We start from the raw sequence: 18,983 nt of genomic DNA on the forward strand, positions 1-18,983 counted from the left end.
ATCACCTATAGGTTTTCCATCTTGAATGTGTCTCAATGCCCATCTATCTAGAGATGTATTCATCACCATTATTGACTTTGGTTGTTCGAGCATACTCTGCCTTTCAATTCAACAACACAAAGCTAAGCCAAACTTCTGATGATGGAAAAAAAGGAAAACATCATCAATAAAATGGAAACTTGAAAATTTATATAGTTACACACCTGTAGCTATGTAGCCAAAAGAGCCAGCCACTCCTAATATTGTAGCTAGTTCTCCCTCCTTGATCAACATCTTTGCTAGACAAAAATCAGCTATTCGTGCATTGAAATTGAGATCTAAAAGGATGTTGCTTGACTTCACATCTCGATTAACAATGGGTAGTGAGCAATCATGGTACATATAGGAAAGCCCCTGGGCAGCTCCAACTTCACATCTCTTGAACAATGTTGAGCATCCTCATTTGGCTTTGAATTCCATAGGAAGGGAAAAGCATCACGGTTTCCTCATTCTTCTCTCCATTTTTGACTGGCTGGCTGCACTAGAGCAAAACCTCTTTCTTGGCTTGCATGGTAGAAGGCAGTGTGCCAATACAAGAGAGTCCAAGTCTGAAAACATGACACATTTCTTTCAAGTGACAGGGCTCCTTAACCGCCCCATACAAGGAATCACCTATAGGTTTTCCATCTTGACTGTGTCGCAATGCCTATTCGGCTAGGGATGTGTGTTTATCACCATCATTGGCTTTATATTAATTCTTGTCGTGCAAGCATACTCTACATTTCAATTAAACAACACAAGCTAAGCCAAACTTCTGGTGATGGAAAAAGAGGAAGCATCATCAATAAAGGAAAACTCGGAAATCAACTGACATTGTACCCAGTTCTCCCTCCTTGATCAACATCTTTGCCAGACCAAAATTAGCTATTTGTGCATTGAAATTGAGATCTAAAAGGATGTTGCTTGACTTCACATCTCGATGAACAATGGGAAGTGATCTGTCACGGTGCATATAGGTGAGCCCCTGAAAAATTATTGATTCAACCAAACATTGGGCAATGAGAGGGGTGAGGAATTTTTTGCACTTCTCAAGAGAGATATGGAATATTTGTATGAACAATATGTTACATTTGGTGGTGGGTGTGTAATTGGGTCTAAGTCAACTCCTCGAAGTGAAGGTAGTGCATCAATGGGGAGTAGTAATACCTTTACAATTGATCCATTGGCCTTTTTGAAAAACTTCCATAAAGGGCAGAAATCAGCATTCTCAATGGATTGTAAGTTGGAGATAGAACGGTATTTGTTGCAGATGTTGAGGTTCCTACAAAAAGTTTTGACATTTTAATTTAGTGGAAGGTCAACTCCACCAAATATCTAGCTCTTGCTCTAATGGCGAGAGATATCATGGCCATTCTGTTTACCACTATAATATCTGAGTCTACATTTAGCACAGGAGGTCGTGTCCTGGATCTGTTTAGGAGTTCTTTGGCGCGTAGAACTGTAAAGGCTCTTGTGTGCGCGCAAAACTGGTTGAAGTCCATTCCTATATGCTTGAGTCAAAATTATTCGGTTGATGATGTAGAGAGCTTTAAGTTAGACTCAAGTAATGTATTTAGATATTGTTTTAGTTGTTATATATGTTGATTTTGAAATTTTGTGATACTAACCTTTTATACTTTAACATCTTAATGTAGAATTAACCACTATGGCAAGGTTACTTCATGAAGATGATTGAGGTTTGAGTTAGTTACTTGGCAATAGCACTATGATCGAGGTTGTGATGTTCTTAACCTGTTATTTGTTATATATTTATCATGTTGGATATGTTGTTGCTAGTTGTGTTGCACTATTATTATTGGCTTTAGACCAAAGGGCTAAAGGTCCAAAGGACACATGATACCACAAACGAGTTATATAGGTTTAGTGTTTTGAAAACGAAAATTGCAAGAAGCTTCCAGCCAACTAGTATACATCATCTTATGATTTTCCTATATTGATATATTATGAAGGTTCAAAAATATTTTTCTAAATAAAATCTTTTCATATTTTCTTTTCAGACACAACTTGGAAGTTGGAATGACAATGTGGCACTTGGAACATTTAAAGTATTTTGGTTCATTTGTTGCCTTGTTGGGAAATTATATTTGTTGTTTGAAACATTTAATTAGGTTGGCACTTAGAAAATGTTGAGTTTCTTTTTTTGTCAAAATTGAAACTTATAAAATGGCAGTTGTAGTCGTTGTAAGAAAATATTATTATGATTGCTGTGGATGAAGGATGTTGTCTTGGGAATGATTTTGGATGTGGTTGATAGATGATGGGTGCGGATGTTTATTGTAGTGATTAGTTGGATGTGGATGATGGATGATGAGATTGGATGTTTATTGTAGTTATTAGTCATTTTTAATTTTTTTTGAATTTTTTGAAGCATGTTAGTATGTTAGTTGTTTTTATTTTTTTATATTTTTAGTAAAATTGAAGCAAAAGTGAATTATTTAGTTTATATTGTAATTTTTGAAAAAATTTAAACTTAAATGCTAACACAAAAAATTCCTTTTAAAAAAGTGTGCCAAATATGAAGTTGAAAACAGAAAAAAAAAATCCCAAAATCTGACTCCGCTTCGACAAGTTAAAGTCGGAGTCGGAGTGGAGGATGAACATCTCAGAGTCAGAGGATGGGCATATAGACTCCAACTTGGTTAATGCTGAGCCTTAAACCATAGAGGATCTAGTCTTTTATTTGTCTTAAACAATGCTCAACATCCTCATTTGGCTTTGAATTCCTTAGGAAGGGAAAAACATCTAAGTTGCTGCATTCATCTCTCCATTTCTGACTTGCTAGCTGCATTGGAGCAAAGCCTTGAGAACCTTTTTGATGGATGCTTTGGTAGAAGGTTGTGTGTCAGTACAAAAGAGTCCAAGTCTGAAAACATGACACATTTCATTCAAGTGACAAGGTTCCTTGACCTCCTCATCCAAGGCATCAACTATTGGTTTTCCATCTTGAATGTGTCGCAATGCCCATTGGGCTAGGGATGTATGTTCATCGCCATCATTGGCTTTCCTTCCGGTTGTCAGCTCCAGAAGGATAACTCCAAAGCTATAAACATCGATCTTTTCATTAATTCTTGTCGTGCGAGCATACTCTGCATTTCAATTCAACAACACAAACTAAGCCACACCTCTGGTGATGGAAAAACAGGAAAACATAATCAATAAAAGAAACTTGGAAATCTATATTGTCACACACCTGGAGCTATGTAGCCAAAAGAGCCAGCTGCGGCTGACATTGTAGCCGATTCTCCCTCCTTGACCAACATCTTTGCTAAACCAAAATAAGCTATTTCTGCATTGAAATTGAAATCTAAAAGGATGTTGTTTGACCTCACATCTCGATGAACAATGGTTAGTGAACAGTCATGGTGCATATCTATAAACACTGGATTTCGTTCAAGTATGAGAGGCTCCAAAATTTTTGCTTTCAGTGTGGCATTTTATCACATAAAGGTAAAAGTTGCTTTAAACAAAGAAGTTCCATTCTTGAGGATGATCTGAGACACATGCAGTTTGGGCCTTGGATGCGTGCTCAACATATGAATTCTGCCTTTTTTGACTCTAGAAGATATGGTGGCAGTTTAGATTCCAAACACCAACAAGGGTGGCAGCAGACAGTGGCTAAGGGTGGAGGTGGTGCAGTAGCTAAAAATGGAAGCAGGTTAGCGTGGATGATTCTCAGCCTTCAATTGAGGAGAATGTTAGAAGATATGATTCTAATATGGAAAGAACTGATACAGTTGTGCCAAAACCAGTAGAGAATACAGAATTGCCAAAATCTGTCTCTATTGATTCCTTTAATGTAGGCACTTTCCAAGATGGGGTGAGCTCGAGAGTGGAGGTTGAGAAGGTAAAGTCTGAGGTCCTAATCAAGCCTGAGGTTCCTTAAATAATCTCAAGAGGAATGATGGTGGGGATTCTTGCCTTATGGAAATGGAATCTTTTTTGGGACATGTGGACTGTTTTCCAAAAGAAGATGTTTCTATTTTTGGAAGCAATAGGCCAGAAAAGGAAAGGCAAGTTGACTCAATAATTCTTGGACAACAGGGTGTGATTGCTAAAAAGAAGGGAACCATGTGGAAGAGAAGGGCTAGGGAAGTTAATAGCTAGGGGATTGAGGAGGGTAATGTCATTAAGAGGGATAGGGGCAAAAGAGGGATGATTTCTAAGGTAGATGTTTCTAAGTCAGCAAAGAAGATGAGGCTTGAGCAATGCAATTTTTCTACCAGTTGTCAAATTGAGTTGGTGGAGGCTGCTATGCAGCTCCACCAACAGCAATGATAGGCCTTAGTCGGTACTATAGGGGGCTTGGGAACCCCCGTACAGTTAGAGAACTTCACTTACAAGTGAAGACTAACTGGCCCAGGTTTGTTTTCTTAATGGAAACAAAATGTGGAAGGCACAAGGTGGAAGTGGTAAGGAATAAGGTGGGTTTTGATTGCAGTATTGTGGTTGAGAGTAGGGGACTCAGTGGAGGTCTTGCATTCTTTTGGCATAGTAGTGATGATTTTATTCTGGAGTCCTACTCTCATAATCATATTTCTATGTTGCTAAAACAAGATGAGATTAATCATAAAGTGTTATTACTTGACTTTTATGGCTCCCCTTTAACAGCTCGGAGGGGGAAAGTTGGCGACTAATTATTTCTTAAACCTAAGGATGAGAGGCCTTGGGTTTGTTTTGGTGACTTCAATGAGATTATGCATCAACATGAGAAGTAAGGGGCAACTAGGAGACCGTATCATCAGATGGAAGATTTTCGAGGTAGTGTGGAGGTTTGTGGCTTAAGTGATATGGGGTTTGAAGGAGCTAAATTCACTTGGTGTAATAGTAAGGAGGGATCTCAATTTACAAAGGAAAGATTGGATCGTGCTTTTGGAAACCTGCAATGGACAAATTTGTTCTCTATGTGCTGTGTTACTGCTCTAGTAGCACAAACCTCTAGCCATAGTCATTTGTTGTTGACTTTCAGTAATGGAGGGGGGAGGTGGCCAAATGAAGGGTGTGGAAAAAAAATGATCTTTAGGTATGAGGCCTGCTGGAAGCAGCAGGAGGACTGCCACAAGATTATTTTAGATTGCTGGGTTCATTAGCATGTGCAGTAGGCCCAATTGTTTTTAACTCAGAAAAGTCTTGAGAGATGTAAGGAGGTTTTTATTGAAGTGGAGCAGGACTACTCTCAGAAATAATAGGAAGAAGATCTAGGAAAAGTTAGAGTACCTGTCTAAGATTCAAAACTTGAATATAGGTGCAAGTTTTGAGGCTATCAAGGCATTATAGCAGGATGTTTATAAAATTTTAGAAGAAGACAATGTCAAATGGAAACAAAGGGCAAAACAAGCTTGGCTTAAAGATGGGGATAGAAATTTGAAATACTTTCACAGGTGTGCTAATCAGAGGAAAATAAATGAGATCAAGTGCTTGACTAGGGAAGATGGTAGTATGGTGAGTATATGAGAGAAATTTCTGATTTGTTTTTTCTGTATTACCAGACTTTGTTCACCTCTTTAAATCTTGTTGGGGTAGAGGAGTGCCTGAGAAATGTTGAGAGTAGTGTGGACATGGATATGAACAGGATGCTTGAAGAACAATACACTGCAATTGATGTTAAAGAAGCTGTGTTCCAAATGAATCCTTTGGGCTCTCCTGGCCCAGATGGTTTTCCATCAGAATTTTATCAAGCACATTGGGACATTGTGGGGAGTAAAGTTACTAAAGCTGTTCTGGACGTGTTTAACCAAGGAAGAGATATTAGATGCATCAATGATACCTATATTGTACTGATTCCCCAAGTAAAATGCCCAAAGACAGTTGTGGATTTTAGGCCTATTTCCCTTTGTAATGTGATTTATAAAGTGGTGTCTAAGGTTCTAGCTAACTGGTTGAAGAAGATTTTACCCCACATCATATCCCCCACCCAAAGTGCCTTTGTCCCTGGTAGGCTAATTCTTGATAATTTTATAGTGGCTTTCGAGGCTATGCATTCTATGTCTATCAAAAGGAAAGGATAGTAAGGGCACATGTTAATAAAGCTAGACATGAGCAAAGCATATAATAGAGTAGAGTAGAGCTTTTTGCGAAAAGTGATGATGAAAATGGGCTTTAATGAGAGATGGATAAGCTTGGTCATGGGGTGTATTGAATCTGTTTCCTACTCTATTTTGATTAATGGGACTCCTCAAAGATCTTTTAAGCCATCTCAAGGTATTAGACAAGGGAACCCTTTATCCCCTTATCTTTTTTTCTTGGTGGCTGAAGTACTTAGTAGTTTACTCATCAATGCTGAAGTAGTAAAGAAAATTCATGGCTTTCCTTTGGGAAGGGGCAAGTTTAATATTAATCATTTATTTTTTGCAGATGATAGGTTGCTTTTTTGTAGAGCAAATGCAATGGAGTGGGCCAATCTCAACTATGTGCTTAATCTCTATGAAGGAGCCTTGGGTCAAAAGCTCAACAAGGACAAAACAACAATATTTTTCAGTGCTAATACTCGAAAGGAAACAAAAGACTACATCCTGAGTTTGGTAGGGACTAGATCCACTACATGTTATGAAAAATACCTTGGGTTACCTGCTATCATTGGAAGATCAAGACATAATGCTTTTAAGAGTATCTTGGACAGAGTGAGAAGTAGGGTGAGCAATTGGAAGACTAAATTTTTGTCTCAAGCAGGTAAGGAAATCTTACTCAAAGTAATCATACAAGCCCTTCCTACCTATTGCATGGGTGTGTTTAGGCTGCCCAAATCTTTGCTAAAGGAAATCAATAGAGTCAAGCATCAGTTTTGGTGGGGTCAGCAGCAAAATGAATCTAAAATCCATTGGGTTTCTTGGAGACAAATGGGGAAGGCAAAAGAGGCAGGTGACTTGGGTTTTCGAGATCTTGAAAGTTTTAACTCGGCACTATTGGCTAGCAAGGGTGGAGAATTCTACAATATGCTGATTTTTTAGCAGCTCAGGTTATTAAGGCAAAGTACTTCTCTTCATTTACTTTTTTCCAAGCAAAGTTGGGAACTAGGCCATCTTTTATTTGGAGAAGTATATTGGCTGCTAGAAACCTTGTTGTCAAAGGCTCTATGTGGAGGATAGGAAATGGGCTGGATACTAGAATCTGGAAAGATAGATGGTTACCTCAGCCCACCACTTACATGATCCAGTCCCTATCTAGATTTTGGGAGAGCATACCAAAGTTTCTGATCTCATGAATGGTGAGGCAAAGTGGTGGAATAGGGACCTGGTTATTGAGATTTTTGGGACTGATACAGCTGCTGTTATTCAAAGAATACCTGTGAGCTCTACTGGTGCTAAGGATAAACTTATGTGGTTGGGGACTAAGGATGAGATGTTCACTGTTAAAAGTGCTTACCACTTGCAAAAGAAGCTCAATGAACTGCCTAAGGGACAGTCATCAGGGAGGGTTAAAAACTTCAAAAATTGGACCAGATATTGGAAACCAAGAATTCCTAATGTTGCCAAGGTGTTTGTGTGGAGGGCCTATTTTGAGTCTTCACCTACAAGGGTGAACCTCTTTAAGAAAAAGATTGTGGACTCTCCTTTGTGCCCTATTTGTTGCAAGGAATAAGAATCTGTTGCTCATGTTCTGTGGACTTGTAGCTCAGCCATTGATGTGTGGTGTCAAGAGCCAACTGTATTTAAAAGAGTACTTTGAAAGCAGGGAGTTTCTTGGAGATTTTTGAGGCTCTAAGTTCTTAGTGTGATGACCAACACGTGGAATTATTTACAGTGACAACAAGAAGCATATGGTTTAGGAGAAACAAACTGGTTTTTGAAGGGTCTTTCTTGCATCCTACTCTGTTAATGCAACAGTCTACTCAGTGTTTAACTGATATGGAGGTCCAAGTATCTTCAAAGGTAAACTCTCGAGTGGCATCAAATCAAGGTGTAAACTAGGTCCCCTCTCCTGCTGGATTCATTAAAATAAATTGGGATGCTGCTTTGAGTGAAGTCCATGACAAAATTGGTATTAGCCTGGTAGCTCGGGATCATGAAGATATCCATGACTGGTGGCTTGTCTCCTCTGTTGGTTGAAGCAAAAGGTGCATTTTAGGCTGTTCAGTTTGCAACATAATTAGTGTTGGATTTTGTCATCATAGAGGGTGACTCTCTCCAGGTGGTTCAGGGGCTCAATCACCAAGTTGAAAGGTTGGACAATGTGGGTTTGGTAATTTTAGATGCTAGAATTCTGTTATCTAGAATTCTGTTATAATAATAATAATAATAATAATAATAATAATAATAATAATAATAATAATAATAATAATATCAACTTTATATTATAAAGTACTATTCTTTCATCAATAATTAAAATGATGAAGTTTGCTAAATATTTTTAAGAGAATAAAATCATCTAATTAAATAGAGTTTTTAAAATAATTTAAATCTCATAATATTCTTAAATAAATAAAATCATTTAGATAAAATGATTTTTCTACAAATATAATATTTTTGGGGCTTCTAAAATATAAGAGGCCTACCTTAAAATCGAGATTAGTTAAATAATACTGAAAAGATGCTATTTAAAATATTTCATGGACATTTAAAATATTTCGATGGCTTTAAAATACTGGATTCGCTTTAAAAATCACCCGTTATATTTAAAAACACAACTTCAATATTTAAAATGCATAGACGAGACTCATGACGAATCGAAAAAAAAAGGGGCGGGTTATCACATTTAGAGCCATGATTTCTCATACCTTCACGGTATACTGTGATGCGCGATTGTTTGAAGATGCATGACAAGGAGAAGACAATGATGAAGGAAATATTTGTCTTCAAAGAACCGAGAGTGTCATTTATAACTGATACAGAAACCTCTATATAAAATGTGGGATACATATGTATTACAACCCACTTTATTGATAGTGAGTGGAAGTTGTAGAAGCGGTTTATTGGCTTCAAAGAAATTATTGATCACAAGGGTTCATCCATTGACAAGGAGATGAATGACTGTATAAAGGATTGGGGGATCAAAAAAATGCTTTGTATCACGATTGACAATGCCAGTGCAAATGACACTGTCATTGATTGGTTCAGGTGGAATACGAAGGAAAAGAATGACATCATTCGTGAGAGCCAGTTTATTCATGTTCAATGTTGTGCCCATATCATCAATCTCATAGTTTCTGAGGGGTTCAAAGAGGTTGATGATTTCATTATTAAAGTCTGGAACCTTGTGAGATATGTGAGGGCTTCCTACCAACAACTCCGCTAGTTTAAGGCAATAGCCGAACTTGAGATCACATCTTCCAGTATGTTGCAACTGGATGTTCTGACTCTATGAAACTTTACATACATGATGTTGGATGTAGCACAGATGTACCAAACATCATTCAAGAGGATGGAGGTCGAAGATGGCGGCATGAGGCATGCTTTGATGTAGTCAATTGGGGGAGACGGGGGCTCGATGTACTGGACACAGTTGATTGAGTCAATGTCAAGTATTTTGTTCAAATTTTGAAGTATTTTGTTTTCACCAAGAAATTATAATGAAATTAAAATTAGGATGAAACCAGTTTGGACGGAGGCACGGAAATCTCGCTCTCTTTGAGAAGATTTAAACCCTCTACGGTGTACAAAGTCTCAAATTAACTGGTACAACAGAATTCCTCTTGACTTAACTCATCCAGGATACAATGGCTCAACTGATCTTCGTATAACCCGAACAAACTATGTACAAGTAGTTGAGCCTAGAACGCCACTCAAGGAACACCTTTCTATTATCTGAAAAATTTCTCAAAAAATAGACTTTTTCTTTTATTAAAAGAAAACACAATGTTTCATCTGATAAAGAAAAATAACATCACTCTGCAACCAATGCTACTCTATGTACACCAACCTCAATTTAATATAAAAAGGAAGGTAGACATTAATACCATAGATTCGGAACTAGATAATCAACAGAATAAAGACACCCAAGTGGCAAGTTGAGAGACTCTTCTTGTAGCAAGAAGGTCTATAAGTCAAGGGATTTGTATCTGACTAGCTGTTGATGGGGCAGGGCACGGGAGGCCTTTGTGTCCTCCACACCCGTAAATTTGTGACCTTCACGCCCATTCATTTGTGACCTTCACGCTAGTTATATTTAGTGCACAAGGCATCGACCAGGTGGGGCCTTTCCGTGTTCCATAATCAATCAATCCACTGATCACCAAATCCTCTCCAACTCCGTAAATCAAGCTGCATATCACTGAATCTTCCATTTTAGCTAATTTCGTTATTCTCGGGATAATTCTTTTTATATTAACTTTTATCTTTAGAAACTATTTTCTGGATATTTAGGCTAGATTGTAGTCGCAATTATCTTATTTCCGGATTTTAATTTTGACATCTATTTAATCCCGGCTTGTGGGATGAATATGGGGTCAATGGGTCGAGGTTTTTAGGTTCTGAGTTTTTTTTAGAGAGTCTGAGTTTTAGATTTCAATAATCTAGAGTTTATTATTTTGAGTTTCTTTCAATGAGGCGGATTTGGGGAGCAGGGGCGAGAGCCGCAGGCTTCATCAACTTTCTAACTAATTATTGCTCATTCTGTTGAATCATAATGAGACTGAGAGGTGATTTGTGATTAAAACTCTAGGATTAAGCACCATTAGTTGAGTGAAAGTAGAGATACTTTACCGCAATTAGTGTGATTTTCAAGAAAAATCCTAACGACTTAATTAGTCTCCAATTAGTTAAATTACATAAAGATATGAATTTATTAGTTGGAGATATTTTTGGTATTGTTCGATAGAAAATATTAAATAGTTAAGGAATTTTTATCATCAATTTGTGATAATTGGAATTCTATAACAAGGAAGAATAAATTGTGTGGAATTTTTTGGATGACATCAAATGCTCTAGATCTATTTTTATTATCTTTAAAATCTTAATTTTGATGCTATTTTCTTCAGTTTAACTTAGATAATGCATTCTTCAAATTTTGGTTTTCCAAATAGTAATTAATTTAGTAAATTTTAATACTTAATAGCATAATTATTGCTTGTGGGTTCGATATCCGTTTTCTTTAAAACACTTTACTACTTGTTACGATTCTATGCACTTGTAGATATTTTATGCGAACAAGTTTTTGATGTCGTTGCTGGGAATCAAACCCGGGTCACCCACCTATTTTTGGCGTTGTTGCCGAGGATTAGCTATTTGTTATTGATATTTATACTAGCTAGATTTTTACTACTTTGGATTTTATTTTGATTTAAGAAAAAAAATATAAAGAAAAAAAAAACATAAATATATCTATATTTGGTTTAAATTAGATCTCAGTTTGGTTTTTGTTTTCAGGAATCAAAAGTGCATGCCTCGATATTGAAGGAACCTAACGTCGGATCAATAAAAAGAAGAAAGATGTCGTCGCATCTAAATTTAATATAGCCGACTAGGAGTACAAGATGTTAAGAAACTGTGCTATTACCGCAATTGCGGCCCAATTGGAAAATCTATCCAAACAAATAGGTAAAATGATCATTAATGCTATTCAACCTAATGTTGTTTGTGATCATTGTGCAGGAAATCATTCAAGTGGGGAAACATTTTGCCCAACCAAGTTATGAACATGCCCATTACGTGTCCAACTTCTAACGTCAAAACAGTCCTTATTCAAACACGTTCAATCCTGGATTGAGAAATCACCCTAATTTTTCATGAAACAATAACCAAGTGTCGGTTAGACCACCTCAATAGTTTCCACAGCAAGAGAAGAAGCCAACACATGAAGATTTTTTTTTTTTTTAATCGAAGAGAAAAGGTCACATGTCTGCGAGTGACCCCCTCCCACTTTTATTAAAACCCTCGTTTATGGCGGAGGAATAACGTGTAAATCACAACCCAAGGCCTTTACAAATATCCTATACCAACCCTCCCAGGCAACAAAACTATTAAAATGAAAACGAACCAATCTAGCAAAACCTATATAATACCCAAAACAAAATCAAACCGAACCAATCCCAGAAGAAATACTTTAATTACAGCCATAGATTTGGAATCCTAAGCTTATCCATACGAATAAGTCCTCTCATTTTACTAGGCATTTCATCACCTGCAAGATATCTCTTCGTGTTGCCTCCCTCTCCTTGATGAGCCAAAAAATCCGCCACCTGATTCCCTTCTCTAAATTGGTGGTTTATAGAGACACAAAGGCCGTTTACCTCTTCCTGTAATCGTTCCCAAAAATCCCTTAAGTACCAAACGGTACAAACAACAGAAATGAGCCAACCTACCACCAACTCTGAATCACTTTCAATATAAATATTCTGATATGCCAATTCTTTACAAAGCCAAATGCCACTAATAATGGCCCTCAACTCTGCTACATTATTAGTACCCGGTTCAAATTTTCAGAGAAAGCGGCCTTCATATTACCAGCTAAATCTCGGATGATACCTCCACCACCACCACCTTAGGAACCCGGATTCCCTCTACAAGACCCATCAACATTTAGCTTCAACCAACCTTGAGGAGGCTTTTCCCAGCTCTCTTTGCGAGGAATTTTAACCTTTGGCTTGCTTGTATTCACCTGTAGCTCTTCCAATATTTTCTGATCTAGATAGGGTAGTGCACCTTTCACACCATCTGCAATTTTTGCTAGCCAACATTGCACAGCTAACCAAATCGCTTCTCCCGATTCATGCTTATCTTCCATGCGCGCTTTACAATGCTGAAGCTAGAGTCTCCAAGAAATAACAACAAGCAATAAACCAATTATCGTTCCCTTCTGTGTAGATTTTTTTGAACCACCTGCTGATCTTCACCCTTTAGGGCTCTGCATCCACGCTCTTAATTCCAAACATCGACGCCGCTCTATTCCATACCATACTTGCAATTGACCCCATGCTCAGAACATGATTCAAGGTCTCCTTTGTTTTATTCATGCAACAATTGCACCTTGAGACTATCGGAATTCCTAGATTGCGCACCTTGTCGTCTAGCGGCAGGCAACGAAACAAGGCTTTCCACATACACATGGACACTCTCTTAGGCAGTAGTTTGTGCCACACCCACTCTTCCACAGCCACTGTACCCCTTTAACTCTTATTACCTCTCATGCCGAGGTTGTTGAGAAATTTCTATTAATAGTTTCCAAATGAAAATGCCAGGCCCCACTCTCTACTTTGAACTCGACATCAGAATCTCATTCATTTTTCCTCCCCCAACCAACTCTTCAGAACGTTGGCATCCCATCTCCCTGATACCCAGCAATCTTGGACCTTTAGCTTAGGTTGATAGATCGTGCTAGTGATCTCAGCAAGGGGACCACTGTTCAACCACTTATCAAACCAGAATGAGGCTTTTTCGTCTCTAATCTTTACATATGCATTCTCATACACATTTGGAAAAACCTTTAAGACTGACTTCCAAAATCGAGAGTCTGTGTGAGAAGTAGTAACTAATGCCATGTGACCGGATCTAACACACTTTGCCTTAAAAAAATGAGTCCACAGATTATCTACCGTCAAAAGCCTCCATGCAAACTTCATGTGAAAAGATCTTTGAACTTCATCTAGGTCCCTTACCCGAACACCCCCTTCACTCATTAGTTTGCAAACCTTTGACCAAGCACACCATTTCATTTTTTCCTTACCATTACTCTCCCCCCAAAAGAATGACGAAAGACTGGAATTTATCTTCCTTATCACGACCAATGTAACTACCAGAACCGCGAGCGTATGAGTTGCCATGCATGGTAACACATGTCGAATAAGAATGAGGCGACCTCCTTGAGACAACAACCTCCTCTTCCAACTCGTCACCTTATCTCGAATTTTAGAGACCAATGGATCAAGCATTCTAGCTGCAAGGCATCCCGAACTCAAAGGTGCTCCAAGATATGTCGCCAGAAATTTACCTTCCGCAAATCCTGTAAGACGGAAAAGACCCTTGCCTCTGGCTCTGCTTATCTTGTTTGACAAGAATAGAGCTGATTTTTCCTTGTTTATTAACTAACCAAACCAACTTTCATACACCTCCATCATTTTCATAAGCATCTTCAATGATCTTATTTCTCCATTAGGGAAAACTAGCAAGTCATCTGCATAAATAAGAGATTAACGGTGCTCCCCTCGGATGATAAGAATTCCCAATCCTCCCTTCCTCAAATTTTTTTCTTAAGAGCCGAGAGAGAATTTCTTCCATAAAAATAAATAAATAAGGCGATAGTGGATCACCTTGCCGAAGGCTCCGTTGAGACTTGAAAAATCCCCTATAAGTGTCGTTCATCATTATCGAAAACCATGGAGTCAAAATGCATTCCGCTATTAACTTACGAACACGGCTAGAAAAACCAAAACCCTCCAAAACCCAAAGCAAAAACTGTAGTCAACCCGATCATAAGCCTTAGCCTTATCCACTTTTAATACCACATTTCCCCCTTTACTCTTCTTGTTAATATGTTCATACAGTACATGCAAAAGAATGATATGGTGAACCAAAACAACTCGGCTTCAATCTGAAATCTTATGGCACAAATCGGTTAGCTCTCAAACATGCTTACCGAGAGGACAACAGGAACTCTAACAAGCAACACTGTGACCAATCCGAATGAGCATGTTAAAGCCATAATATTGAGAAGTGAGTGGACATATGACCAGCCAGAGATGGTAAATACCAAGTGAGATGCAAAAGCTGCTAAAAATGTGGAGTCCGAGAAGAAGGAAATAGAGTACGAAATAAAAGAAATCGATTGGGAGGTGACCAACCAGCAAGTTGAAATGACTAAGGAGAATACAGGGGTTGCAAAACCCAAAAAAATCCAGGGAATTCAATTTTGAAACTTATTCTCCTTCAAGTTATGATCCACCAATTCCTTTTCCGCAAAGATTAAAAAAAAAATTGATAATTAGTTATCTAAATTTGATATATTATCAAACAAGCAGAAGTTGGAGGAGCATGAGACTATAAGGTTGACAGAGAGCAGTGCAATTTTAGAAAAGAAGCTGCCGCCTAAGATAAAAGATCTGGGGAGTGTCACGATCCTTTGCATTATAGGAAATTCATATTTTGATAAAACTATATGTGATTTTAGGACAAGTATTAATCTAATACCTCTCTTTATTTTTAGGGAACTAGGTCTTGGAGAAGCAAAGCCGACCACCATCTCTCTACAGTTGGCAGACAGATCTATTAAATACCCAAGAAGACTTATTGAAGACGTACTGTTGAAAGTTGATAAGCTCATCTTCCTGGCCAACTTCAGGGTACTCAATATGGAGGTGGGCGAGGGCAGGTCACTTTTGACGTATTTAAATCTATGAAATTCCCTTCCGAGGAACCATCCAAGCTTGAACCCAAACCGCTTCCATCAAATTTAAGGGACGAAGAGGATGGGGAGATCTCCAAGGGCTACATGGATGCACCTTCAAGGAAAATATTCAATTGGAAGACCAGAAAAAAAAAAATTCAGGGGAGCATTTCTTACCTTCTCTCATTCTTTTCTTTTGTTTTTCTTCCTATTTCCCATTGAGGACAATGTAATATTTAATTTGGGGGGAAAGGATATTATTTTATTTATCTCTTTATAAAAATATATATAATAATAATAATAATGTTGATGATGATAAAAATAGTATGGTTTGATGAATCAAAAACCTATGATAAGAATATGATAAGAATATGATTGAAATTGATTATAATTTTTTGGTAAAATTCTCATTGCTTAAATCTTGATGTTAATTCTTTACTTGATCTTACTTAATTTGATATTTTCTATGTTCAATGAATGCTTCTTATGTTTATTAATTATTTTGAGTACTTAGAGAAATTTTATATGAATTTTGTAAATTTGTATGGTCTCAACATATTGTAGAACTTGTTTGATTACACTCGAGGCAAAATCCTAGACAAAATATTACTGGAGAAATGATTAAGATATTCTTTGGACCGATTGAGCCTTTCAAGTTTACCCATTTATTATCTTTATCCCTAGCCACCCCTTTAAGCTCTATTGAATTATATTTTGGCCTTATATTTTTCTTTCTTGTAAATCTTATATTCTCTACCCTATTTGAGCTTAAACATTGATTTCTTTACTTTCAAGAGAACTATGTTTATACAAAATCACAGACTCATAAGAGCATGAAAGGCAAGAGAGGTAGAAGGTCTACAACTAAAGTTAATTATAGCCATATTATCAAAATCATAAATTTGGGGGTGAGAAAAGTCAACTCGTCTACTATGTGGCCAACAAGAAAAGGCCAACGAGAGTCATGCACAAAGGTATGGAATATTTTCAAAAAAAAAAAAAAAAAATGCCCAACCTGCCAAATAGAGGGGTAAAGAGAGAGATACTTGAAAGTACAATAAAGAGAGGTATGTTGAGAGATTTACAATGATTGAGAAGAGATGTTAGAAGTGAGAATGATGATAGTTTCTGTCCTACATTAGTGGAGAGTGATTTGAAAAGCAAGCCTATGGAGTGTTTAGAGATCCATTATTTATTTACTTGTTTTCATAAAACTATCCAGAGAGCTAATGATGAAGTGAGAATGACGGGTATGCATGAATGTGGAGATGGATAATGCGGTGAAATTAAATTTTGAATTAACTTTTGGACTTGATTGATCTCGAATGACTCCTATGAATTATAGACTTTAGACAATCTTTGAGGCAATAAATTTTATGAATCAAACCAATCCCTGTTTTAATTATCTTTCTTTTCTTTTTTGCTCGAGAGCAACCAAAGCTTAAGTTTGGAGGTATTCGATAAGTGTAATTTTTATGTAATTTTTATTACTTTTTTAATTATAAAAAGTGTTAGTTTCCCTTCAATTCTATTGATTTTATTTTATTTCTATATATTTTTCTTTATTTTCTTGGATTTGAAGGAATGAGAAGATTTAGTACGAAATGAGAGCATTTTGGTACAAAATAAGAGACTATGGATCCAGACTGACGAGAGGCGATGGGATTTGAAGAAAACTGAGGAGACTTAGGCAAGGAGACCTAATGGCGACTAGAATTGGCAACAAGAGTTAAGCGATAAGTGATATATTTTATCTTCTAGGCAAGAAGACTTGGTGCAAGGCTCCAGGCAACTAGGTTGGGCGACTAGTCTAAATGACCAACCTAAACTACATCATGGGTGACAACTAGCGAAGGTGAGCAACTTTACCACTCGGTAGGTTGGCAAGAAGGTGCTATCATCCCAATTGGGAGTCTTTCCTCTAAGTTGGCGAGACGGTTCGATCATCCCAATCAGGAGTCTTACTACTTGATAGGCGAGGAGCGGGTTGTGTGGTCTTTGTGAACTCCACACCAGTTATATTCAGCACACACAGCATCTACCTGGTGGGACCTTTCCGAGTTCCATAGTCAATCAATCCGCTGACTACCAAATGCTCCTGAACTCCTTAAATCAAGTCGCATATCACTGAATCTTCCATTTTAGATAATTCCGTTATTCTTGAGATAATTCCTTTTATGTTAACTCTTATATTTAGAAACTATTTTCCAAATCTTTAAGCTAGATTGTAGACGCAATTATCTTGTTTGTAGATTTGAATTTTGACATCTATTTAATCTTGTCTTGTGGGATGAATAGGGAGTCGAAGGGTCAAAGTTTTTAGGTTCTGAGTTTTTTTAGAGAGACTGAGTTTTAGTTTTAAATAATCCAAAGTTTATTATTTTGAGTTTTCTTCAAGAATGCAGATCTGGGGAGCAGAGGCGAGAGCCCCATGCTTCATCAACTGATTCCAATGAAGAACACTAGTTTTATTTTTTCTTTTCAATTTCATTATGAACTAATTCTATTTCTAGAGTTTTGATGTAGTCTAGCATTGAACACACAATTTATATTCTAAGTTATTTTATTTCAATATTTCCATGATTGAGTGTTTATTCCTTGTTCTTAATGCTTGCGATTTTCTAACTAATTATTGTTCGATCTATTAAATCATAATGAGACCGAGAGGTAATTTTTTATTAAAACTCTAGGATTAAGTACCATTAGTTGAGCGAAAGTATAGATACTTTTCCGCGATTAATGTGATTTTCAAGAAAAATCTAATGGACTTAATGAGTCTCCAATTAGTTAAATTCACATAGAGATATGTAGTTATTAGTTGGAGATATTTTTGGTATTATTTGAAAGGAAATATTGAATAGTTAAGAGATTTTTATTATCAACTTGAGATAATTGGAATTCTATAACAAGGAAGAATAAATTGTGTGAGATTTGCTAGGTGAAATCAAACGCTCTAGATCTATTCTTATTTATTTTTAAAATCTTAATTTTGATGCTATTTTCTTCAATTTAACTTAGATAATCCGTTCTTAAAATTTTAGTTTTTCAAATAGTAATTAATTTAATAAATTTCAATACTCAATAGCATAATTATTCCCTTGGGTTCGATAACTGTTTTCTATAAAATACTTTGCTACTTCTTACGATTTTGTGTACTTGCAGATATTTTATGTGAACACAAGGCTCGGGAGGCCCAGGCCCTAACCAATGCATTGTGGTGAGTCCAGGGACTCGACTTGTAGCACGAAAGTTGGCACGTCAACAGACTTGTGTCCGACTGGCTGTCAATGGGGTAGGGCTCGAGAGGCTCTGGCCATAGCCAATGCATCGTGGCGAGTCCAGAGACTCGACTTGTAGCATGAATGTCGGCAAGTCAAGGAACTTGTGTCCGACTTGCTCAAGGCGGTGCAGCGCTCAGGAGGCTCTAGCCCTAACCAATGCATGTGGCAAGTCTAGAGACTAGGTTGAAGCACAAATGTCGGCAAGTCAAGGGACTTGTGTCTGACTGGCTGTGGGCAAGGCAGGGCTGGGGACGCCCTGGCCCTAGGCAATGTATTGTGACGAGTCCAGAGAGTCGGCTTGTAGCACGAAGGTCGGCAAGTTAAGAGACTTATTTCTGATTGGTTTTGAACGGGGTAGGGCTCAAGAGACCCTGACCCTTGTGAATGAATCATGGCGAGTCTAGAGACTTGGCT

The 18,983-nt window shown here is 37.4% G+C and overlaps 1 protein-coding gene across 1 annotated transcript in view; it reads right to left on the reverse strand.

Annotated features, from left to right (window-relative positions):
* Window positions 1–820: 820 nt before the first annotated feature.
* The window catches only part of LOC121253529 (receptor-like protein kinase 5), a 38,377-nt gene continuing 20,214 nt past the window's right edge, over window positions 821–18,983 (reverse strand). Inside the window, exons 2-3 of the mRNA XM_041153531.1 lie at window positions 2,848–3,125; window positions 821–1,003 (exon numbers count right to left, since the gene is read on the reverse strand). Coding sequence (XP_041009465.1) covers window positions 821–1,003; window positions 2,848–3,125 — 461 coding nt within the window. The remainder of the gene's footprint in view (window positions 1,004–2,847; window positions 3,126–18,983) is intronic.

This window comes from Juglans microcarpa x Juglans regia, chromosome 2S (genome assembly GCF_004785595.1).
Source record: "Juglans microcarpa x Juglans regia isolate MS1-56 chromosome 2S, Jm3101_v1.0, whole genome shotgun sequence".
Taxonomy (NCBI): domain Eukaryota; kingdom Viridiplantae; phylum Streptophyta; class Magnoliopsida; order Fagales; family Juglandaceae; genus Juglans; species Juglans microcarpa x Juglans regia.